Below are 26878 nucleotides of genomic sequence, written 5' to 3'. Positions count from 1 at the left end.
TACCTTGTCTTTTTATACCATGACGACATGTTACATCCCTGGAATAAACAACAAACCTTTCAACGCTTATCATCGCGCACACAAAAAATCAACAATTATCCATATAAGAAAATCCCCACACATCACAAACATCGTACATCGCTGACATTTAACAAGAAAAAAAAACTGCATGGCTCACTGCAAGGAGAAGACGAAAAAAAAACAGTTGTTTTCTCATCGTCTTGTCACAGCCGAGCAGCGGTTTCTTCCTTTTTTTTTATAAAAAAAAAATTATAATACACGTGAGTCCTTGCACTCTACACAAATAATTCTGCGTGAAATTTTAAAATCAACAAAAATAATCTTAAACAATAAAAAAAAATCATATTACAAGCAACCAAATTCAAGACAAAAATTCCAACACACAAAAAAAAAAAAGAGAAACAATTCACATTTTTTGATTGTGCAAAAGAAGGGCGTAATAGAAGAAGAAAAAAAAAGTTTTGGTAAGTAAATTGGAATTGGATTTATTATACTCTACTCTCTCTTTGCCCCTCTTTGACACATTCTTATTTGAAGTTATCGACATCTCTTGGACTAATTTTGGAAAGTTTTTTTTTTTTTTTTTTTGTTAATTGAGAATAACAAAAAAAATCTCTGTTTTCAGCCAAATCGAAGTCCACGAAGGAAGAAATGCTAATTCCAGCAGCGAACAACTTCGCCAAACAAATTGTCTAAAGACTAAAAAACAAAATAAATTCCTAATCCACCAGCAGCGACTTGCTCCACTTCCAAATCATGAATCGCAAAAGTCTCTATGTCACCTTCGTGGACTCACTCGGTCCATATCTGAAAATCTGTGGACAATTGAATCCAGATGCAATGCGCATTGTACGCACCAAAATCCAGACGGTGTTGCCAACGTGCTTCACGACGAACGCTTGCAACATGCAGGCGGGGGCCATGTGTCTGGCGAAGCGCTACGACGAGATCTGCCGAGCTCGGATTACGGCTGTGATGAATGCGGAAAATGTGCTCCAAGTCGAATATATCGATTATGGTTATATGGTTCTTGTTAAAGCCAATGAGGTATGAAGAAGAAGTTGATCTTTATTTTTTTATTCATTTTTATCGATATAAAGTATGAGTAGTTTTTTTTGCATTTTTTTAATGGTCTTCTTTTTTTGTTTTTTGTATATTTTTTAATTAATGGTTGAGTTGGAGAGGAATTTTTTGCATATTATGTGTGTGGGAGGAGGAGGTTAATTTTTTGCTTTTGTTGTGACCGATTAAGTACGAAGTCAGTGTCATCTCTAGTTGGGTATAGGTAAATCAAGGCAATATAATATGAGTAGAGGTATTCGTCAATATAATAATAATTCTTTATATGTGACCGACCGACAGACAGACTTACATTTGTGCATTTTGTGGAATTATTTTCTCTTTGATTGAAAATGGCAAAAAATACTTATCAGATTTCAATTAGAATTCTAAACAGGAACGTTTGGTTCTTCTTTTTAAGACTTTGTCAGCTTTTTTTTTTATTGAATTTGATCTAAGAAGGTATTGTTTCCAAAAAGTTGGATTATTTTAATTTTAAATCTTAAATTGGTATCTAGCGGAGCTTGGAGTTTCCAGTTTTTTTTTGAAGCATAAAAGTCATAGCTTAGGGGAAGATAGTTTATTTAGATCTAGATTAAACAAATGCAACTATCCACACACGCAATTCGTTTAAAAAATAGATACAACCAGGTCATGTGTATAAAATGCAAATTCTGTAAATCAGTTTTTGTTGTTTTTATCACATCGAACCTATTACTGGCCTAAATGTGCCGTATTTTTGATGACTTCCTTAACCTAACCAGTTACTCAGTAGATTCACAAAATCATGTCGAAAAAGGTTGTAGAATAAATTAGCCCAATTTACATCAAGTAATAGCAAATGGCTTTAAAAGTAATTGAGGAGCGTTTTTTTTCAAAACTCAACAAGTGCATTTTTCAAATTTTTCAGGAGAAGGTTTTTTCTTTCCCATTTGAATACAAAGTCGAATTTTCAAAAAGTAGAAATGAGGAGTCATTCTTTCTTGAACAGCTAATCGACAGGCTTAATTGCTATTTCAATATTTGGGAAGATTCGTCCGTATTTTGAACACGAAAACACCGCGTTTTTTCAAAACGCAACAAATACAGGTTTTTGTTGAGTTTTGCAAAAACGTTTATTTTTCTTTTAAATAAATAAATAGATAAATTAGTATTAAATATATTATTTATTAAAGAAATATATACATTGCAATGAACTTATATTAATATTAACTAAAATAAATATTGAATAAAAAAAAAACATTATTTTTAATCTTTCCATATCCTCTGTGGACTCTTTAGCGTTTGCGGAGAGAACAGTTTCATAGAAGTCATTAACATCATCCGGAATAATAAAATATTTCATTAGCTTCTGTACGTCAGCCATCTTTTTTTCCGAAACTTTGTTTTCTGGGGCAACTTTTTTAAATTGGCAGTTTTTGGACACGCTGGAAAACTGGCTTTTCAGAGGTGCAACCGTTACAGGAGATCCGCTGAAGGTGTCACTGACAGATAATGCTCCTTTATTTCCCGTCTTGTCGTAGTATATCACTCTCGCTGAACTTATTTTAAAAGGCAACTTTGACCTTATAAGTTTTTTTTTTTGAATCCACCTTGTTGTCGCACAGGGTCCAGTCTTTTCAGATTTTTCTTACGGTTCCAATATTTTGAAGAACGTTGTAATATTCTTCAGGAGAAATGATGACTTCTTTCTTCCTATATTCCTTTTCCACTCGTCCAAACACACGATCTGGTGGCATGTAGCTGTGACCTCTTATTGGAAAATAGTGGTTTATATTTTTGAACATTTTGCTTTTTTCCAGAAAAGAGCATAGTGCAATAATCAAAATCGTGTTTTTATTTTGAGAAGCACAAGAGTCAGAAAAAAGACGTAGTTTTTTTGGCTTTGGCCCAGATTGAGTCTTCAGGCTTCCTTCAAGCTTTTTTAAGTATAGTCCACAACGATGGATGCTACTTCGTTTGCTCCTCTTGGGCCATCCGTCTCCAGCCAAATATAAAACGTTACGTTTTCTTTATCTTGGCTTTCCATGTGGTTGACGATTCCCATGTTGTAAAGCCACACTTGTCTTGAACAAAAGACTTCTCCAACAGAAAGCTTCGATAAGGGTTGATTCTGTTGAAGGTCGAATACTATGTCCAGTGTTCCTTCGATTGGGTTGTTCATTATTTCATGAAACTTCTTCGCTCTAAGTTGATGAAGCTTTTTATTGTTCTTGAGTTCCTCCAGTTTTGTGAGTCTTCTTTGCACGTTGATATCTGGACATGATACTCTTTGCATGCCGAACATGTGACCGTGTGCAGATTAAATTCCGAGTAAAAAATCTTTTTATATTTGGATAGACTGCACTTTTGTTTTCCAGTTTTCTCTTGTTCCGATACAAAAATATTGAACATTTTTTTGAGAGTCAGCTCTGGTGGAAGATAGCTTCTTTTGGATTTTTTCTGGTATAATGACTTTCGCGGCAGTAGAAAGATGAAATGTGAGTTCTAACAGCAGTTGTTATTTCAGAACCAACGGGTTTAGCCCTGTTTCCTCCTCGTCGCTCTCTTGGGATGCCCATTTCATGCCCATATAATTCTAATTGCTTTCCAACCACAGGCAAACTTTGTGGAGTTTTGCAAAAACGACCCACTTTGTTGAGTTTTGGAAAAACCTCCAATAATTTTGTTGAGTTTTGCAAAAACCTCCAGTAATTTTGTTGAGTTTTGAAAAAACGCTCGATTTTAAATATTTTTTTAAATTAAAACTGTTCACTTTTTTAACATTTTTATTTTGTCATCTTGTGCGCCTGGTCGTGCCAAAAATTTCGATACCAATAACTCATTTTCGCAAAAAATGCGTTTGTTGAGTTTTGAAAAAACGCTCCTCAATTGTGACGAAAACTTTAATATAGTACTATTTTGTTTGTAGTACACATGCAACTCAAAAATTATTTGGGTTTTGTGACCTCATCCTAATAATAAATAAACTAACTATGACGAACACAAGATTTGATGACAAAGTGCTAATTAAGCCGAAGTTTCTATTGCCTCATTAGGAACACGTATTCATTAGATTTTTTTTTTTTACTTCGATTTAAAAGGCTAAACCTATAAACAAACCAATCATGAAAGATATAATCATAATGGGTTGCAATGTCTTCCAATTCTCCATGTTTTATATTTCATCCTTACTTACTTACTTAGAGTGACCAGCGCCGCCGTAAGGCGGCTACAATCCGCTGGGGATTTGGGCCTCAACCAACAAGCTTCGCCAGCCAGCTCTATCTTTAGCTCGCTGCTTCCACTTTCGCACGCCAAGTTGATTGAGGTCCCCTTCCACTTGGTTGCGCCACCTCAGACGAGGGCTGGAGCATTGTTGTCCATGCGCTCCACGTGACCTAGCCATCTCAGGCGCTGCACCTTCACTCTCTTGGCTAGGTTAGCGTCCTTGTACAACCCGTAAAGCTCGTTGTTGTATCTTCTTCTCCAATTACCATCAATACACACGGGACCAAAAATTGCACGAAGAACTTTTCTCTCGAAACAATCCAAGATGTTTTCATCCGCCTTCGTTAAAGTCCATGCTTCTGCACCATATAGCAGGACTGGGATGATAAGGGTCTTGTATAGGGACACCTAAGTTGCTCGAGAGAGAGCTTTGCTGGTCAATTGCCTTCTCAAACCAAAGTAGCAGCGGTTGGCAAGAGAAATTCTCCGTTTGATTTCAGCGCTGCTGTTGTTGATTTTCGGAAGTTGAGAAAATCAAAACATTGTATATATATTTCTATAGTACTATCAATCCATGAAAATACTTTAGCGACATCTTTTGGTAGATCTGCACTTCAATTTTCTGCATAAGGTTCAAACATAAAATAAACTAGCGATCCCTGAGGTGGCGACGCAAAACAGAAAATTCTACTTCATGAGAGTACTATAAGAATATATATACAATGATCAAAAGTTGATAAACTTGAGATTTGAAAACTGAAAGCTAAAACCGTCAACTTTCAGTGAATAAAATCGAATTCTCAAGTTGAAAATAAAAATCCTCGAGTTGTTTTCAACTTTGAGTTAATAAAGTCGCCCTTAATGTATTTAGGGTCAGTTAACATAAAAATCACATTAATTTATTTCTAGGAGCTCTATTATTTGAAATATTTAAGTTTTCCACGTTTTGGGGGTAATTTCGTACTTATTTTAAAGTTATGCTTATTTTAACTGTTTGTTAACATTTTCCAGAAAATTTTTTGTCGAACCTAATGCATTTGGGTTCACTAAACCTAAAAATCGGATTGGTTGCTTTCTAGGAGCTCTAGGTTTCTTTTTAGATATTTTCATTTTTCACATTTTGGGGGTGATTTCATACTTTTTGTTTTAGATTTTATTATTAAACTTTTGCTCGAAAATTTCTTTAGTTTCAGTAAGTAAAATAAAAATACAAAAAAAAAAGTTTTACAAAAAAAAAATTTAACAAAAAAAAATTGTATGAATTTCTATGCCTTTTCATGTATGAATAACTTAAGAACTGGAGCTCTAGAATCAGCACCCTAAATTTAGTAAGAAATTATAAACAACTGTCTAGAAAGTTTGTATGTGTTGGGCAGTGCTATTGGTCTAAATGTGCCTTTTTTTGACGGCCAACTTAACCTAACATGTAACTCAGTAGATAAACAAATCAGGTTTGAAAGATTGTAGAACAAGTTAGTCCAAATTTTTGATACGTCAAGTAATATCAAATGGTTATAAAATCCTTGTGAAATACTTCAATACGGTACATGTATTTTGTACCTATATGACTTAAAAATTATTTGAGTTCATGGCTTCATCTTAATAAATAAACTATGACGAACACAGGATTTGATGACAATTTTCTAATTGAATGGTTTATTTTCAAAACATTATAAGTCCATTTGTTCAAAAAAAAAAGTTTCTGATAACATATTTTTTGTATTACAGAAGTTTGGTCTTTACTTTAAATGCAAATGTTTTCGTTATATGTATATCAAAGTATCTATTAATGAAGATTTTAAACCACACCAACAAATAAAATCATCCGTTTTGAGAGTTACAAAAAAAATTCTAAATGGACTTATCATGTTTTGAAAATAAACGATTCAATTAAGCCGAAGTTTCTATTGCCTCATTGGGAACACGTATTCATTTGTAAATTTCTATTTACCACAAAACATACCTTTATGTAGTACTCTCAATTAAATACATATATACTGCATGCATGCCTTTTGGGAAGGAGTCAGATGATTGTCTTTGTTTAACAAAGTGGCCTTAAAACCTACACATACGCTTCTATTGAGTCTTTGATTGAATATGGCATAATATCTTCCTAAGATTTAATTTAGAATTCGAAACAGGAACGTTGGTTCTTCTTTTTCAGACTTAGTCAGCCTTTTTGTTTTTTTTTTTTTTTTATTGAATTTGATCTAAGAAGGTATTGTTTCCAAAAAGTTGAATTATTTTATTTTTATATTGGAAATTGGTATCTAGCGGAGTTTTGTTTTTTGTTTTTTTTTTTTTTATAAAATTACATTAAAAAGACTTGAAGTAGATAAGTTTCAATTTTGATTTCAGTTTCTTTTTGAAGCAACAAAATCCACAGCTTAGGGGAAGATAGTCTACCATGTTTAAAAAAAAAATATGAACCTATCCACACACGCGATTTGTGAAGAAAAAATAGTTGCAACCAGGTCATGTGAATAAAATGCAAATTCTGTAAATCATTTTTTGTTGTTATTATCACGGCGGAATTAATATTATTCTAAGTATGCCGTTTTAATGATGGCCAGTTTAACCTAAATGTAACTGTAGATTTGCAAATCAGGTTTAAAAGATTAGTTCAATTTTTGATACATAAAGAATTTAATACCAAGTGGCTTTAAAAGCACTTGTGAAGAATAGTTCAATATGGTACTAGTAGCTTGCATGTTTCTACATGACTTAAAAATTATTTGGTTTAATGACCTCATCTTAATAATAAATAAACTATGACGAATACAAGATTTGATGACGGGGCGCTAATTAACCCGAAGTTTCTATTGATTCATTGGGAAATAAACATACCTTTATATACAATTTTGAATTAAATACATACGTGGAACATGCTTTTTGGGAAGGAGTCTAAAGATAATCTTTGTTTAACAAAATGGTACTTAAAACCTTCACATATATTTTCTATTGATATTTAATTAATAGTAAGTACTAATTAAGTGTCTGAATACTTATGTTGAAATGTTTTGAAAATTATCTCTGCAAAACAGCCCCTAAAAGAACCTCATGTATATATTCTAGATTGACACTGCTGAAAATATTTGTACGATATGGAGGAGACAAATGTTTTATAAATACCTGATCTAGTCCAAACAAGATTTATGGTCTTCCTAGAAGAATTTTGTTACAGATGGTACTCCACTTAAGATTTTAGATAGAGCGAAATATCTCAGAGTGATATTGGATAAGAAACTTAACTGGGGTCCAAACATTCAAGAGAGATATAGAAAAGCCACGTTTGCAGTCCACTCATGTAATAGGATACTTGGCAGCAATTGAATTGAATGGGACCAAATCCTAAAACAATCACGTGGATTAGGGTGGACCAGAAAATTTTTTTGAATAAAAAAAAAAAATAAATAAATATACAGGGTGTCCCAAAAGTAATGGATCAAACGAAATATGCAGATAGGCCAACTTTAGGGCTCTCAGAATTTGGTAACTTGTTCATCCCAAATCCTTACGGTTTTCAATTTAATGCAGTTTTTGTGAATTATCGAAAAATCTCGACTTTGCAACAATATTTTGCTTCCTCCGGTCATAATTGATTTTTGTTTTTTACAATTCTTTCACTAAAACATTGCCTAATAATAAGAAATAATTATTTAATCAAAATATTTTTTATTTCATACGCCATTTTGCTGCAAATTATGTAACAGTTCCATGTTTTATAAAAACTCAATTTCTTACTTTTATTTGAGAGGAACATCCCGAAAAAAAATTGTATGGTGTGATACTGGTTTATTATTTTAAAAACTTGCCGTGTTATTGCACTTTTCAAAAATGTATAAAAATTTCCAAAGTTCAAATTAGAACGAAAGATATTACAATTTTAATGCAAAAAACAGGGGTTTTCAGAACAAAATAACAAACAAAAATCGGGGCTTTTATTCAAAAAGAAATAAACAAACAACAGTCGAGGAAATTTGTTTATTTTTCTTTGTTATTTTTCTCTGAAAAGGCCTGTTTTGTTGCATTAAAATTGTAACATCTTTTGTTCTAACTTCAAGTTTGGAAACTTTTATACATTTTTGAAAAGTGCAATAACAGGCAAGTTTTTAAAATAATTAACCTGTGTCACACCATACAAATTTTTTGCAGTGTGTTGCTCTGAAAAAAAATTAAGTAATTGAGTTTTTATAAAACATGGAACTGTTAATTAATTTGCAGCAAAATGGCGTATGAAATAAAAAATATTTTGATTCGATAATTCACAAAAACTGCATTAAATTGAAAACCGTAAGGATTTGGGATGAACAAGTTACTAAATTCTGAGAGCCCTAAAGTTGGCCTATCTGCATATTTCGTTTGATCCATTACTTTTGGGACACCCTGTATGTTGGGTTTTGCATTTGACGAAGTACTCTAGGTACATTAAGTAGGCATACTAACTGTTAAAATTTGTATTTATAAGTCAGGTTGTAGGTATTGGTCAGTTAACAAAAAATTATTTTTGAAAGAGATTTTGAACAAAAAAATCACTTTAAAAATCTGAAAAAAAATTGAGTAACTTTGGGTTTCTCAGAGGAACGACATACCTATAAGAAGAAGAACAAAAACAAAAAATGAAAAATATTAATGTGGATGTATACCGCCATTGACAGACCCATTCTAGCTTACGGCAGCTTAGTTTGGTGGCAAGCTCTGGAGATATCCACGAACTTGAAACCGAAGTATAAATAACAGCATGCATTAGCACTACGGGCTGATATAGGCCACCCACAACCGCAGGTTTGGAAGCGATCCTAAATCTCACTCCCTTAGATCTATTTTTACAAGAATTAGCACAAACAGTGCCCTACGACTCAGCCATACCAACATAGTCAAAACGGCCATACAGTGATTCTTTCTAAATACGTTGGCAACAACGTTTGTACAGATTACATGACCTCTTATATAGACTTCAACAAGTCTTTTAATGCTAGCTTCCCTAACAGACAGGATTGGGAAAACAGTGTACCTTATTCTAATGAGTCGACTCTTGCCATCTTAACTGATGGTTCGAAAATGAATACTAAATGAATACTAGCGTTGATGCAGGTTTCTACTCAGAAAACCTGGTAACAGTTTCCTTGGCCGAACTGCGACGAGAAAAGTTTAGTTTAGTTTAGTGCAGTAGCTTTGCATTGAAAGTGTTAAAAATGCATTTGGTGCACCTCTTTTTTCAAAAAGTTTCAAAACAGTTGAACACCAAATATTTTTAAATATTAAGAAAAGTGCAGTAACGTTCCATCAGAAGTGGTAAAAATTCGTTTGCTGCTTTTTTTTTGAAAAATATTCAAAACAGTTGAACACAAAACAGTTTGGACACAATTTTTAAAAATGTGCAGTAACGTTGCATCAGAAGTGCTAAAAATGCGCTTGGTGCACTTTTTTCAAAAATAATTTTAAATAGTTTTGTTTAAAACGAGTTTTGCTAAATTCGGGTCTATTACTAAAGGCCATTGATTTAGAACACAAAGACAATTTTAGTGGAGTTCGATACGTCTTTGAGAAAAAACAAGATGTGTTTGAGGTTTCAAACCATGCGGTCGGACCGAGAAATTCACTTTTTTTATTGATTTTTTTTTTTTGTATTCGAAACTATGGGCCGGAACATTTTTATTGTTTAACTCAATATTATAAAGGCTTTCAAGAATAAAGTTCGGTCCTTGTCTCACCTGGTACTCGTTCGTTGTCCCACCTCGTACATCTAAAAAAAATTAAGCTTCTTCTTTAGTAGTGTGACTACAATAGCTGCGTTCCTTTGGAAATATTTATCTACTGCTTAGTACTTAAAACTACTTTGATCTACTTTTGCTATACTGAAAAAGTAGTTCAAAGCAGCTTTAAGTACTCAGCAGTAGAAAAATATTTCCAAAGGAACGCAGCTAATGTAGCATTCCCGTTTTTTCTCATTAGAAAAATTTTAGTGAGGTGAAAAAATAATTATCATTAACGGAAATTGTTGAAGCAAAAATATTGATTAAAAAAAAAAAAAAAACAATTCCAGGTATCAAAAAAATTCTACATTTTATTGCAGATGTGGATTGTAAAGCAATAGAATGGATAGTTTCCGAGATCACGTAGGTACCAGTTCAAGTAATGTAGTTTCGAGATAATCGCAAAAGAAAAAAAGTCGACCTCTTCCATTGACTCAACCTTCTTTTCGAAAAACTTAGCCAATTTGAAATGTTACGATACGCAACAGATCTTAAAAAGTTCGTTACATTTCAAAGTTTATAAAAAAACTATTAAAACAAAAAAAAAAGAAAAACAAAATTAAAAAAGAAAAATTCCAGGGTGGTCAGACCCCTTAATAATGTGCGAGGCTTACAAAATTTTAGAAAATATAATTTTTAATCGTGTTTATTTTCCAGGTGTTCATTCCACAAATCCCAGATACTCTGGAACAAATACCTCCATTATGTTCGACTTTTATTATGCTTGGTGTTCTATCCGAGTGGAGCAAGGACGATCTACAAGAAATCACTCGATTAATTGTACATCAAAATCTTGAGATTTCAATTGATATGGAAGTAAGTAAATCCTAATTAAAAAACTAAATTAATAAATTAATACCCTTTCCACTATTCAACAACAGCTCAATCAATTCAAATTCATTCAAATGAAATGGAGAGAATTCAATTTCGCCGAATATCTTATACTTCAGAAAAAACTCGGCGCACCAGTCCAAAATGAGATTCTACGTGATAATTTTATTCGACTTATAAATAAGTCATTATATACTATGCCACCAGCAGCGCAAGGAAATACGCTTATGATATGCAACAACAATAACAATAATATATCCATGTATACTAATAGAGAAATTATATTTAAAAATCCTGTACGACCAACAACTTATTCAACATCAATGGTAAGCTAACTTAAATCTAAGAAAAAGAAGAAAAAATAATGATTGATGTTTAATATCGCTTTTAGAACACTTCTGCCAGGTATCCAAATGCATTTGGTAGCTTCCATTCAATACCTCAAGGTAAATTTCTTAAAATTGCCTAGAAATCGTTTTTCAGTTTATTTATCATTTAATAGGAGGCTATGTACAACAACAGCAACAACCAACCATCCGGAATCCCTACACAATGCCAACAACAAAAGATCTTTCCCCAAGGTACATTCGACCAACTCCCCCTGCACCATTGGAGGCACAGCGTTCCCCCATGAAACGTGGCCAGGCAACATTCAAATCAAACACATTAGCCGTAGGTAACACCTACGAAGTGTGCTGCAGCTTTGTCGAGAACGGTCCGTGTCTCTTCTCCGTCCAACTGATGACCGAACAAAGTAAACTTACCGACATGATGACTCGCATAGAAACTGTACAACTCAAACCGTTCTCTGACAAACCAACTCTCGGTACAGCTTGCATTGCTCGCTACTCCGAAGATGGTCAATTGTACAGAGCTCTAATAACGGGAGTCCAACCAACTGCATGCAAAGTTACTTACATTGATTATGGCAATGCTGAGATTGTCCAGTTTCGTGATCTCTATGAAATTCCCGAAGAATATTTATCAAACAAAGCTTTTGCTATACGATTTACACTCTCTGGCTATAAAGAACTCGAACCTATAGATGAGAGTTTGAAGAAAGCCTTCAAGGAAATGGTACTCTTTAAGAATTGCACTTTGAAGGTGATGCCGCTGGAGGGTCCCCCACTTGTGCAATACTGTGAATTGAAAGTAAGTGATAAAAATGTTTTGGAAACACTGAGACAAATTCAGCGCTGCCGGTTGGTGTTCCCCAAAGCTGATGGACTTGTTAACAATGATGTTGTTGAGATTCGTTACATAGACTCGCCGAAACATTTCTATGTTCAAAAGATCTCCAACATTGAGGAATTTGAAAAAATGATGGATGATATGTTTGTGTATTACAACAAGAAGCAAGTTGTCCCCAATCATCTATCCATTGGTACACCCTGCATGGTCAAATATGATAACGAATGGTATCGGGCTGAAGTTATGCGAGCCGATGGCATGACAATTGTTGTGAGACACGTTGACTTTGGTTATGAGCAAAAGGTCACGAAGAATCTCTTGAGCACTGTATCCGAAAAACATTTGAAACTGCCTCGTCAAGCGATTCATTGCTGCCTCAAGGGCTTCGAAAACAATGAACTGACTCGAGATTTAGCAACAGTTCAGTTTGAAATGTTGGCAGAAGAATCAAATCGTACTCGGCGTTCATTTACGGTTAAGGTATTCAGAGTTCAACCGAATGGTGCTTTTCTAGTCAACCTTTGTACGAAAGATTTAAATGTCATGAAGAAGCTTTACAAGTTGAGTATGCCATTTGATCAGTATATTTCCATGGAAAAGGATGAATTTAATTCAGTTCCAAATGGTCATGAGAAGCGACCTCAGCATCAACAACAATCACATCCACAACTTGCTATACAACAGCAACCGCAGCAGCAACAACAACAACCAATGCAACATCAACCTTTAGAAGCAAAAAAATCAGGAAATTACTTAAATTCTACAGCATTGCCGAGTGGCGAGGAGCGATATGCTAACCGGAACTCGCAGGCTAGTAATATGTCGTCCATTGAATGGGATAAGAATAGTCAGAGCTCTGTTGAAAACAGAGACTCAAGGTCGAGTTCCAGTGAGCATAAAACTCGCCGTTATCCACAGCATCAACCAGTGCAATTGAGAGGAAATAGAGATCAGCGATCGGATCGCTTGAATAAGAGTACGAGTTCCAGTGACAAAAGATCTAGTTACGATGAAAATAGAAAGGACAAGACACCATACAACAAGAATAAGACTTTACCTCCACGGTTCTTGAATGCTAAATTGCAACAGGAAGCTATTTCGGAAAATAGGTAAGTACATTAGTAATTTGATGTCTTAGAGAAATTTTAATATACTACTGACAAAGTCCAATTTTATAGAGCTCAGTTTTCTATCGTTAAAACAATGCTTCTATTTTCAATACGTATCATTTTAGATTACATTGTCTATTTATATTTCTTAATGATTCCTTTTTAGACGTCAACCAAAAGGCAACCAACAAAAGGGTCAAGACCGCCCACTCTACTCCGCAGAAGGAAATTCTCAATCGAAAAAGCAAAACTCAGCCTCATCTTCCCAACGTGATTCGGCTGACGAAAATGGAATTTTGGAAATAACAGTCCTCGAGGAATACGTTCCAGTGGACAAAGAATTCGTCAGACAACCAATTGATGTACCCGCTCGTGAGGAAGTCATTATCTGCTGGTGGATTTCCCCTCATCAATTCTACACCCATTTAAAATCTAAAACCCAAGAATTTGAAAAGCTTATGAAAAATATTCAAGAACACTATCGCAACAAGCCAATCAAGCAAATTCCGTTGAAAGTTGGTGCCAATGTTATTGCTCGTTACCGCAAAGATAATATTTTATATCGAGCTCGTGTCATTGCTTGCAATCAAATGCTGCGCAAATACAAGGTTATTTTCGTTGATTTTGGCAATCAGTCTACAGTTGGTGATCAAGATATATTTCAAGTGGAAAAACGTTTTTCTGATTTCCCTCAAATGGCATATCTTTGCTGTTTCGATAATATCGTTTGTAATTATGAGAACACACAGATTATTGAATGCATGGAACAGTACTTACCAGTTGGAGCTGGTCTTCAATGCGAGTATTTGGAACGCGAAGAGGACATGTATTATGTGAATATAAATGTAAATGGAGTGTCTTTGAAGCATTCAATAGTAAAAGATGGTTTACTTGCAGAAATAAGCCCAGGTATGTTTTGTTTTCTTATTTATAATAGAAAGACTTTTACAATAAATGGGTTTTCTTTTTAGATATTCGCTTGGAACTTTTGTCAGGACAACAAATTCGTGCCAAAATAACTTCCATCAATTCAATGCTCAATTTTAAAATTCAAATCGAAGGCTGTGATGTGAATCTTTTAAGTTCCTACGATGATGTTCGATTTGTTAAATCAAATCCGGACACAGCAAGGAAATTTAAAGAATTCTATGAAGGAAAATCCTGTGTGCTCAATATATCACATTTGACTGATGACAAAGTGTAAGTTTTATCACAATTAAAATTCGTTCTATATAACCAAGTTCATTGATTAAAAATATTCGAGGATTAATGTGGGTTGTATTGCGAGTAACCGGAATTTTTGTTTACTTTCGTTTGAAGCTTGCTTATCAGTTAATGCAGTTGAGGATTTAGTTTTACATATCAAACAAAAAGTTCAAAGGTGTATTCATACTTCGAACGGAGAAATTTTAGTGGATCTTAGAAAATTAAATTTTAAATGAAAATGATTTTGTAATAGTCGCCGCGTAAACCACTTATCTATCTTCTCTAAAAAAATAGAATTCTTGAGTTGTATCGGAAGTGCAATTAAAAAAACCAGTGAGTTGCAATCCAATGTTTAAATCTCAAATGATGGCTTAGAACACGTTTAGGAATGCTTTCGAACATAATTAGGGTAATTCGAAAAAATGCCAATCTAAGTTATTGCGTTAAAAATAAGTCGATTTGGCGTTTTATAATAGACCGAGAGGAGGGAGTGGAGGTATAACCAAAATGTGAGTATGCAGTTTTATAGCCTAGTCGATTCTTATAACGAATTCAAAATTCTAGCAGCTTTGAATTGCTGCTTTATATAGTTTTAAGAGGGTTAAATAACACTAGTTTTCCAATAAATGTGAGTAGGATAAGGTAACACAAATTCACATTCTAAATATAAGGAATGATGGTCTGTCATTTCCCCTTAACCTGAATACCTCAATCTCGGCGATGCGACAGATATAACTCAAGATATAAGCTTTTTTACTAACCATATCGACTCTGTTCTGAATTAAAAAAAAAAAAAAAACAAACCAAAAATAAAACAGAAAAGTCTCCAAAAAGAAGCCGCTTAAACAGTTTATCAGGCTTAGAGGAAATGACAGAGCATCAGTCCTTATATTCAGAAAACACATTTGGTTAAATTTAGCTTTGGGTGTTTTCATAAACGTCTGCCTAACTTAGGGCTGCGTTAGTCGTGTTCATAAAGTCAGATCTGCGATCAGACTAACTTAGTCCAACTGCAGTTCTGCTGTTCATAAACGTCATGTCGTCAACATCGGGCAGATTGCGCAGCCAAAATTTTATTGCTGCAGAACTCACAATTTTTTTTGTTAATAAATGTACACATTGTAAAAAAAATGAAAAGCAAATATTAATTAGGGTGGTGCAAAAAATGTTTCTTTTTTCATTTTTCGAAAAATTTAGATTTTAATGATGCAGAAAATTTTAAAATCGTGTTTTTTGATACAACGAGTTTAAATTGATTTTTTTTCGTATTAGGGTGGCTCTAAAAGATGTTAACTTCTACACAGTTTCCTGTGGAATTCGAAACGCAAAAAAAAAACTTTCTTGAACACCCTAATTAAAAATATTTTTTCCATAGATATTTTTTTTAAATGTGAACTACTCGTTGTTTTTATTATTTTTTTTTAGAAGAAAGTAGTATTTTTTTAGCCACCCTAATGTAACACGGTTTACAAATTTTTCGTGTTATTAAAAACAATATTTTAAAAAATATTTTTTTGCTTATGAAACAAAACTCATTCTGTGGTAATTTTTTTTTCTGACGTTTGTGAACACTCAGTGACTGCTGAAAATTGTACCAACGCAAGCCCGCGAATCTGCAGAATTGGTGTGTTCATTAATGCAGCAAAGCAGAAAGACGATTGGACTAGCGCAGATTTCCGACGTTTATGAAAACACCCTTTCTCACATCAATTGGAAAACTCGAGTTATTTAACCCCCTGAAAACTATGTATATAAAGCCGCGATTCAAAGCAAAGCTAAATTCTGCATACTCACATTTTGGTTATACCTCCACTCGCAAAATTTGCTGTGGGCTCTTAGACTATAAGTGATGTTCTCGAAAGTCGTAATTTTCTAATCGCTGTTACAATATTAAAAGAAACACATTCAATCTCTATTGAGTTTAACAAGGAACTAACTTTATTAAAAGCGAAATAAGAAAGAATATAAAGTAACATAGTAATTCAAATCATAAAGCTTTAGTATAAGAGAAAGAGTTCATTTAATAGTACAGAGTATTGTATTGCGAGTTGCCATTAGAGTACAAATTCAAATTATCTTCAATACTTCCCCTCAACACAATATCTCTTAAAAACACATTTTAATTAATTACTTAATCCTAGTTTTGCAAATAACTTTAAATGTTTTGATTTATTTAATATTTTAGTGAATATATCAGCAATCATTTCAGATGTAGGTACATATTCTAATTTTATCAAAGATTTGTTATATATCTCACGAATATAATGATATTTTATATCTATGTGCTTCGATCTTGAATGAAACACTGGATTTCTTACTAAGTGTTGCGCGCTCAGATTATCTCCGCACAATTCAGTTGGCCCGTTCACGATAGAGCCAAATCCCATTTCAGTAAGTAATCTTCGAAGGTAAACAGTTTCTTTAGATGCAGCCACCAGCGCCATATACTCGGCTTCGGTACTGCTTAATGCCACAGTAGACTGCTTACGCGACTCCCAAGTCACAACACCACCAGCCAAGAAAAATGCGTAACCAGTATATGATTTTCGGTCATCGCAACTGCCAGCCCAATCGGCATCTGCATACCCTTTCAGTAGCTCACCAGTTTTCTTAAAAGAAAGTTTAAAATTAGATGTACAATTTAAATACCTCAACAAATGTTTTGCAGCGGTCAAATGTTCCTTGTGCGGCTCTATGTTAAATTGAGCCAACTTACTAACAGCGTGCATGATGTCAGGTCTAGTTGTTATGGCAAGATACATCATAGACCCAACCAAAGATTGGTATTCCTTGGCATCCACCTTGGTACACGAAGTCTTAGAACATTTTATTAGCTTTTCACCGGGATCCATAGGAGTGTTACATTTTCTGGTTGAAATCATCCCGTACTTCGACAACAGGTTCTTAATATACTGCTCATGTGAAAGTGTTATTGATCCAGTATTCTTGTCACGGCTTATCTCAACGCCTAAGAAAAAATCAATCGGACCCTTGTCCACCAAATCAAAAGCATCAGCGAGTGCTTCTTTTATACGAAGAACAGAATTTTCGTTTGTGCATGCGATGATAATGTCATCAACATAAACTACGGCGATGTTAAAGTCATCCTTTTTGTTTCTCGTATAAACGCAAGTATCAGCATTGCAGCAAGAAAATCCCATTTTCTTCAAAGTTGAATCAAGCTTACTATTCCACTCTCTACCTGCTTGCTTCAAACCATAGAGTGATTTTTTTAATTTGCAAACCTTTCCTTTATTATTAGAGTCCACGAAATGCTCTGGTTGGTGCATATAAATTTCCTCTTTTATATCACCATTCAAGTAAGCACATGAGACATCCACTTGGTGAACATGGAGATCAAACTCTACTGCCAAAGCAAGGACTAATCTAATGGTTGAATACCTTGCAACCGGTGAAAACGTCTCGTTGTAGTCAATACCTAGCTTTTGGCTGCAACCCTTTGCCACAAGTCTTGACTTATATCGAACCGGCTTCCCATGCTTGTCATGTTTTATGTTAAAAACCCATTTTGACTTAATTGCATGACGATTAGGGGGAAGGTCAACCAATTCCCATGTTTCATTACTTTTTAATGAATCATACTCACTTTGCATGGATTGTTCCCACATATTCGCATCAGCTCGACCTAGAGCTTCATTAACTGTGAGTGGATTAATTTTTAAGGGGTTTGTGTTGCTATTCATATTGTAAATTGTTTTGATTTTCTGCCTCCCTGATCTTAAATTCATAATATGATCTTCCCCAACAGCAGCATCTTGGATTTCATTATCGTTCATCTGCCTTAAATCCACGCCATGATTCTCCTCGCTTTCAATACTACAGCTCTCATCGCCCACACCATCGTCGTCGCTCTTCTCGCTGCCTTTGTCATCCAACAATTCAGAAATCGATTCTTTTGTTGAGTCTTTTGTGGGGGAATGTTCCTCATCTTTAACACAGGTAATTTCTTCTGACTTTGACTCTTCACTGAGTAGGTCATAAGAACCAACGATGCTATTGCTTCCACTCAATAACTCTTTGAATTTAACATCTCGACTTTTCATGATTTTTCTACTATTAGGTTCATATAATCTATATGCCTTAGATTCTTTGGAATAACCTACCATCACACAATCTATGCCTCGAGCATCAAATTTCGACCTCTTTGGCCTTTTATCGAGCATTATAGCACTTGAACCAAAAACTTTCATATGTCCTACTGAAGGCTTTCGTCCATGCCAGACTTCATATGGGGTTCGATCCTTTAAAAGATTTGTAGGTGATCGATTCCTAATGTACACGGCCGTGTTCAATGCCTCGGCCCATAAGGACTCAGGCAAACTAGAGCTCAATAGAAGGCACCTAGCCATCTCAACTAATGTTCTATTTGCTCGCTCTGAAACGCCATTTTGCTGAGGCGTGTAATCTACAGTCAGCTGTCGTTTTATTCCTTTTTCAGAAAGGAACCTCGAAAAATCGGAGCTCAAGTACTCCCCACCATTATCGCTTCTTAATACTTTTATTTTGCATGCAGTTTCTCGTTCAACCTCAGCCGCGAATTCCTTAAATGCACCAAATACTTCGCTTTTGGCCTTCAAAAAATAAACAAATATTTTGCGACTAAAATCGTCTATAAATAAAACGAAGTATTTTGCACCCCCCAACGATCTGGTCTTCATCGGCCCACATACGTCGCTATGAATCACATCTAGTAATCCTTTTGTCATAATTTCCTTGTTCGTTGGAAAAGGGGAACTACAGATTTTGCCTTTAGAACAGACGTCACATTGCAACACACTCGGTATATTTTTGAGGTTAGCACCTTTTACCATATTTTTACTAAACAATTGATTCATGCTTTTTATATTAAGGTGTCCTAAGCGGGCATGCCAAAGAAGTTGATCATTATCTACTTTATTCATCATGCTGCATAAAATAGGCTTTCTTTTATTTTCATGCACAAACAATCCACCACATTTATTCGCATGCATAACTAAATTTTGTTCACTATCAAAAATCCTAGCCTCTTTTTCACCAAAAACAACAGAATGATTATTTTCCACGGCTTTGCTTACTGAAATAAAATTAGTTTTCAGTTCTGGTACATATAAAACCTTAAGAAGCTGAATTATTTTATCATTCAAAGAGATTTCAACTGTCCCGACATACGTAGAACTAATGAAATGATTTGCAGCCAATTCAATTTTTTCGATGTGTGGCTCCATGATGGTGAAAAAGCTTTTGTCGCAACATATGTGACAGGTTGCCCCGCTATCAAGTACCCACATATTTTTGTCAAGTGCCGAAGTAATTGCGGTACTATTTAACATAGCAAATGATGACGTAGTGGTTTTCTTCGATGAGCTTTTTGGAGAACGGCATTCAGAAGCAAAGTGGCCCCTCATCTTACAGTTGTAACACTTCACCTTTGTTCTTGTCTTATTGTTTGACTGTGGAGCTTTACTTTGGTGCCGTGTGAAAAATGCAGATTCGTTAGCATCCACACTATTCCCTTCTCGCCGTTTTCCCTCTTCTAGGAGCTTCGTCTTCATGGAACATATTGTGGGAAGCGAATCCCGTGACTCGATGGCGACTATAAAATTTTCATACTCTTTTGGCAAACTTGATAAAAGTATGATCACTAATAATTCATCTTGCATTTTTATATTGATTTCTAATAATTTTTCGGAAATTTCGAAGAATTTATTTAAATGATTACTAATAGAGTCACTGTCTGCCATTTTCAAAGATAAGAGTTGTTTGAAAAGAGTTACCTTCCGAGCTGGTCCGCTCGGTTGATGAATATCCTCCAACTTTTTCCATGCCTCTTTTGATGATGCACATTTTCTGATGTGTATAAGTTGCGATGATTTTACACTTAGCAGCATGGTTGAAAGTGCCTTATCATCCTTGCCTACCCATGTCGCGACATCTGATGCGTTGGTTGCAGATAACTCGGGCTTAATCGTAGCTCCCGATACATAAGTCCATAGATCGCTGTGAACTAATACAGCTTTCATCTGCACCTTCCATCCATCATAATTGTCCTCATTTAATTTTTCAATTTGGTATAATGAACTCATCATAATACCAAATATTACCAATCAAAAAAAAAATTAGCAAAACTACTGATCAAAAAAAATCTAGTTAACTCAAATTAAATTTAGACTTTGCATAGGACTGGGCCCATAACCTTTGTTACAATATTAAAAGAAACACATTCAATCTCTATTGAGTTTAACAAGGAACTAACTTTATTAAAAGCGAAATAAGAAAGAATATAAAGTAACATAGTAATTCAAATCATAAAGCTTTAGTATAAGAGAAAGAGTTCATTTAATAGTACAGAGTATTGTATTGCGAGTTGCCATTAGAGTACAAATTCAAATTATCTTCAATAATCGCAATACAACGACGTGAGTATTTGCCGAACTGTTCGACTCCAGAGTATTAATAGGACCCTAACGAGATTTAATTTAAGTTAAAACGATTGTCAGATATGAATGGTCCAGAGAAAAAACGCCACAAATCCATTCCAACTCATTCCGAGATAAACGCAATTTAAAATTTTGTTGTCTATAGAACAAAGGGACATTATTTATTTGTTTTTGTTTTTTTTTTTTTAGCAAGATTTAAATTTGTTTTCTTAAAGTAAGGATGCCATCAGATAGTAGTCAGTAAATACTAAAAGACCGCATCACTTAAATTTTGGTGGCTGACAAAAAATGCAATAACAGTGCAGTTTTTTAAATGATTACACAGCTAAAAAAATCTTACCACGTCAGGTTTTCGAAATTTAGAAAAATTAAATTTAGAAAAAATTTAGTAAAAATTCGACAATAACTTTTATAAGGACCGGTCTAGTGAACACATAACCTCCATCACCTTTGTAAGTTTGCGGGTTTGAAATTGTTTACTTTCGTACTTTTTCACTTTGTAGGCCAATGTAGTTAAGCCATTAGCTTCAATTCTTCTCGGAACAAACTGTGGTGATTTTCTTCTTTTCTTTCTACAACCTTCGAATAGATTTTGTTTATTCCGTCAGAAGCTGGATTCAATCTTCACCACTTTGCAATACAAGGTCTTAAACTCAAATTACTTTAGTTAAATATTTTTGCGTAGACATCCAACGTGTTTTTAGAATTTGGTTTTTGCCGAAGAACGTGCAATTATTGGCATCTTTAATGTTTTCTTTCTTTTTATTAACTTATCAGTCTTACTTTATGCGATTTAAAATCACTGATACAAGGTTATAATTTTTAATTTCTTTCAAACTTTTTTCTTCTATCAAATTACAGTATAGTTCTTCGACCGTTGCTTCCATTACTTCAAGACGACATATCGACAATCTACATTTGCCCAATTCCATTGATTTGGGAGAAATTTAATATACGTGTTGTATACGTAAGCTCCGTACACCGGCTTTACGGACATCTTATCACAACTGAAGCTGAAATTGCTCAACTTCTCGATGACTTATTTAGTTACTATGAACATAATGGTAAGAATTAATTAATTTCATATCTAAAATAGTACAATTTTTTTACAAATCTTAATAATTTTTCATACTAAAATAGGTGACCCTATTGATAAATACCCAATTGACAACATGTGTGCCGTTAAATCCGAAGACGGCAATTGGTATCGTGCTAGGATTTTATATAAAAAATCTGGCGATATTATCAATGTCCATTACGTGGACTACGGCAATAACGAACTAATCGACAATACTACGAAAACGAAAATCAAACGACTCGAACCACAATTCTACACAAACAACGGAGGAGGACCCAGTGCCTATGGCATTGAATTAAATCTACCATTGCGTAGCTTGCAAGACAACAAACAGCAAGCTTTGATAGATGAAATTAAAAATCTAACAGAAAACCTCGAACTGACGGTGAAAGTGATCGAGATGCGACAAAATCGACTTATTGGTGACTTATGCTCTGGTGATCAGAATATTGTGACGATATTGAAAGAGAAGGGCTTGACTCGCGGCAGAGATGTAAATTATATTCGAGGTGTAATCGACAAAGAACAACCCAAAGTTTTTGAATACATTGAAACTGTTGATTTGACTCTAGAAACTGATGAGGAAGTTACACTGGTCGCTAGTCCCGATACAACTATGAGAGACAAATTGAGCCATAATGAACAACTGGTTAAGATTGAAAAAGTTGTAGCCAAGGCAAAGGCTTTTGCTGGTTCACCACGTAAAGAAAAACAAACGACGGAAAAAGTTGCAATTGTTCCGGCAGAGTCTACAACACCAACAATTGAAGCACCACCGGTGGTTGTAGAAATCGCAGAACCCGCTGAAGATCCCTTCAAAAACATGGAATCTGGAATGCTCAGCCACTGCGACAATCCTGGAAGGTTCTTCATCCATCACGACAGCAAGTTGGATGAGTTACATAAATTGCAGGAAAATCTCCAGATTATTGCAAGTTCATTGCCTCCATTGATGAGGATCCTTAAAGGAGCAAATTGTATTTCTTTGTACTCAGTGGATCATCAATGGTATCGAGCCAAAATCATGGACAGCGAACTTATGGTGGTGCAATTCATTGACTACGGTAACACTGACGCTCTCACAGACACTACTGACATCAAGGAGATGAGTGTCTTCCCCGACATTGAATCGCTATGCATCCCTTGCGCTCTTCCAATAAAACCCAAAGGAACTGCTGACTGGGTTGATGCCGCCAATGCATTCTTTAACGTCTCCTACAACAAAACTATTCATTTCGAGTACATAACCAAAAGTCCCACAAAGAACTTTATCCGTCTCTTCATAGATGGCGTTGATGTTGCTAATAAGCTGATCGAAGATGGCTTTGCTAAGCCTCTGGAAATGGTGCGTTCAGGTGAAACATGCTTCGTCAGCCATGTGAACAACTTGTCTGACTTCTACATTCAAATGGAGCAGGATGCCAAAGGTTTGGAACTCATCGAATCCTATTTGGCGGACAATGAGCAGCTTCCAGTGATTGAAACCTTTACCCATGGTCTTATCTGTGCAGCGTTATTCCCCGACGATGACAACTGGTACCGTGCCAAGTTAATGGCAAAGAGAGACAACGGCTTTGAAGTACTGTTTATCGACTACGGAAATACAGCTATAAGTCCAAAGGTTAAGGAAATCTCACAAGACATTGCTGATTTGCCATTTTTGTCTAAGAAATGCGCTTTGCAATTGCCAGAAGACTTGTTGTGCTGGTCAGATGCAGCAGAAGAAAAGTTCTCCGATATCTCGGCTCTGGGCGAAACGGTGTTCGTTGTGGAACTCAAAGAACCAAGTGATCATGCTATTGTGCATTTGTCAGTTGATGGCAGGAATATTATTGAAGACCTCGAACCACTTTGCCAGAGGAAACCATGCTCCGAAGAGATAAACACAAGTTTCTACACCACAATGCAAACATCAATGAGTGAGAGTTACAGGAATGGCGTCAGAGATGCCACCATAAGTCACTCCAATTCACCATGTGATTTCTACATACAATTCAACTCGGACGGCCATAAATTAGATGACATGACCACAACCCTCAATGAGATTGGCATGAGTAAATTGGATAATCCAGAAGTTGGAATGCTCTGTGCAGCAGTGTTCCCTGACGATGGGGCACTTTATCGATCCAAGATTTTAGAGAATTGCGGAGAGAATGGTTACCGGGTGGTGTTCATTGATTTTGGCAACGAATCATTGACTCAAGATCTTCGTGTGCTTCCAGACGATTTGCGATGCATTAAGGCTTTTTCCAAACATTGCTCCTTGGAAAATGCATCGAAGTTCTCCAATATCTCCGCATCAGTTGAAGTCTTTACAGTTTTGATTGATGAATGTGGTGGCATTGTAAAAATAGACATTGTAAATGATGAATGTACTCCAGCTATTGTTAAAATGTATGCTAATGACGAAAATATTTGCGAGAAACTCAACCGATTACTGGGAATTGAAGGCAATGCTGAGGAGTCAGCTGTAAAAGATGCACTAGTCAGTCATGTAATCTCGCCGAACGAGTTTTACATACAATTAAAGTATGAAAGAGTAGAGTTGGAGAGGATCTCTAAGGATTTAGAGAAAGCTGGCGATTCAGCGAAACTGGAGAATCCCAAAGCAGGTGATTTGTGTACTGTTTTCTGCAAAGACGATGAGGTATATAATCGTGGAAAAGTCATAAGGAATGTTTCTGGCGCCGACTATGAAGTGTTTTTGATTGATTTTGGAAATACCGTCGTAGCTGATGATTTGAGGGTGATTTCTCAAGAATTGAAAGATCTTCAAGGCATTGCAAGAAAGTGTCGCCTACACGAGATACCAGAGGGCGATGAAATTGCTTTAAAGGAACAGTTTACCTCGATTTTAGAAGGTTACTTTGGAGACATTTTCCAAGTTGAAGCGATGTCCAATGACGATGAGTTTATATCTGTCAACTTGTCAATAAGGGACAAGAATATATCGGAAGCACTCAAGGTTGCATTAGAAAATGGCAAGACAGAAATAGAACCTGTATCTTTGGATGAATGTCGCAAGTGTACTGTGATTCATGTCACTTCCCCCAATGATTTCTACATCCAATTCAACGATGATGGACCACAAGTTGAAAAAATCACAGAAAGTCTTATGGATGCATATAATTTCGAACCATTCGAAGATGTCCAAGTAGGAGCTATATGTATAGCTCAATTCCCAGACGATGAAGCCTTTTATAGGGCAAAAATTCTTTCCGTTCATGATAAAGACTGTGAGGTAATTTACCTCGATTTTGGCAATACAGCTGTTACGGATCAGCTTCGTAAAATACCCGATGAAATGCGCAATATTGAGCCAGCTGGAAAACACTGTGCTCTGGAAAAACCACCCGGCGTGGATTTCTGGTCGGATGAGATAAGCTACCGCTTCAGTGAACTTATTGATTCACGTTTCAGTGAAACATTCCAAGTTGAGGTACTACGGAAATCCACAGATCCTCAATTAGTCAGGTTGTTCTATCAGGAGACAAATATATTAACTGAGATTTTAAATAAGCCCTCCAGCAAGGGCAACAGTGTGGATGATAATAATTCCAAGGATGGAGAAGAGACTATTCAGTGAATAGCAACAACAGGCTGGGACTCATAAATCGAACAGCAAATACAAAACTGTTTTTACTATGAAATTATAAAACAGAGTATGCAGGTGGTTTGCTGTGATTAAAAAATTGTGTTGCCATCGGCGTCGGTGTCGTCGTCGATCGCCGCACTTACTCTCGATCACTTTTATTGTCTTCAAAATACATAAATCAAAACGGACGTAGAATGTGTCCTTTTCTTCTGTTTCTGTTTATATTATTATTATTATTATTTTTTCTTTTTATAACGAAAATAGTTGTTATCTTGTTAATTTTTTTATTTTCTTTTTTTTTTAATGTGAGCAAATTCGAGGCGCCATGTGAATGTTAAACGGCGGCAACTATTTATTTTTTAAGTGAGGTGTTGGCGTTAAAGCGATAATTGGTGCTAACAACATCCTCACTGTGTTACATTAATTTTTATTTATTATTTAATCGAGAGAAAATCTTTTTTTCTAGTTTATGAAGATTTAATTTTTTTATACAAAAAAAAAAAAAATTATATGTAATGATATCGAAATGAAATGCTAATACAAAAAAAAAAAATTTTAAAAAAATCAACATTAACATTAATTTAAACATAACTTACTTAAAAAAAAAAAAACACAAACAAGAAAAATATACAACTAACTTCAGTTTCCAATGAATTTTTTTTATTAATTTTATTTTGTTCCTTGAATTTTTATTAAAAAAAATTAGAATTCTTTTTTTATTTTTATATGTGTAAATGGCATAGTAGAGAAAAAATACTAAATTGTAATCAAATCAAATATATAATATAGAATTGTCGACTTTCAAGCAATAATAACTTTAACAAACATAAAAAAAAAAAATTAAAAAAAACAACAGAATTAGAAACTTTTCGACTATATCTTCTAAAAAAAAAGTAAAATCATTTTTAAAAAATTTAATCTAATATTTTGTAAATAATTAAAAAAAAATGAGTATGTTATTTTTATTGAAATGCAATAAATTTGAATTTAAATTATTTAATTTGGTAAAACCGAGTAAATTTATGTTTGATTTCCCCTATTATACTTTGTACATTTGACATATTTAGGAAAGCTTAAAGACTTTATTTTTACCCAACGTCGTTTTCAGAAGGAAATTAAGTTAGGCGTCTTAAACGAATCGGGAAGATTTTAATTGACTTGCATTCCAGTCAACTTTCCAATAAAATTGCCTAAATTGGAAAATCATTTTTCGATTCGGTTTGTATCTCCTTTATCGACTCAAAATGGTCCGGTGTCCCTGTCCATGGAATAGTTACTTAAGATAAGGGAATATTTAGAAGTCGCATGGTGCTAAGTGAGTCGAATACTATGGTTGTAGAATGATATGCGTCGAGACTTTAAGACATGAACGTTTAAAATTTAAT

General features: G+C 34.7%; 1 protein-coding gene across 1 annotated transcript; it reads left to right on the top strand.

Moving 5' to 3' along the window:
• The first annotated feature begins 196 nt into the window (after positions 1 to 196).
• Positions 197 to 26026, top strand: LOC129905953 (maternal protein tudor). The gene is made up of 10 exons (XM_055981579.1): positions 197 to 485; positions 647 to 1068; positions 10704 to 10862; positions 10928 to 11203; positions 11269 to 11323; positions 11380 to 13177; positions 13344 to 14086; positions 14149 to 14377; positions 21682 to 21884; positions 21961 to 26026. The coding sequence occupies exons 2-10, from the start codon at positions 778 to 780 to the stop codon at positions 25482 to 25484; spliced, it is 7278 nt and encodes a 2425-aa protein (XP_055837554.1). The 5' UTR covers positions 197 to 485; positions 647 to 777; the 3' UTR covers positions 25485 to 26026.
• Positions 26027 to 26878: the final 852 nt, after the last annotated feature.

The sequence above is a fragment of the Episyrphus balteatus genome, chromosome 1, assembly GCF_945859705.1.
Source record: "Episyrphus balteatus chromosome 1, idEpiBalt1.1, whole genome shotgun sequence".
NCBI lineage: Eukaryota > Metazoa > Arthropoda > Insecta > Diptera > Syrphidae > Episyrphus > Episyrphus balteatus.
Note: the sequence above shows the minus strand (reverse complement) of the source record. Positions and strands in the feature narration are given on the sequence as shown.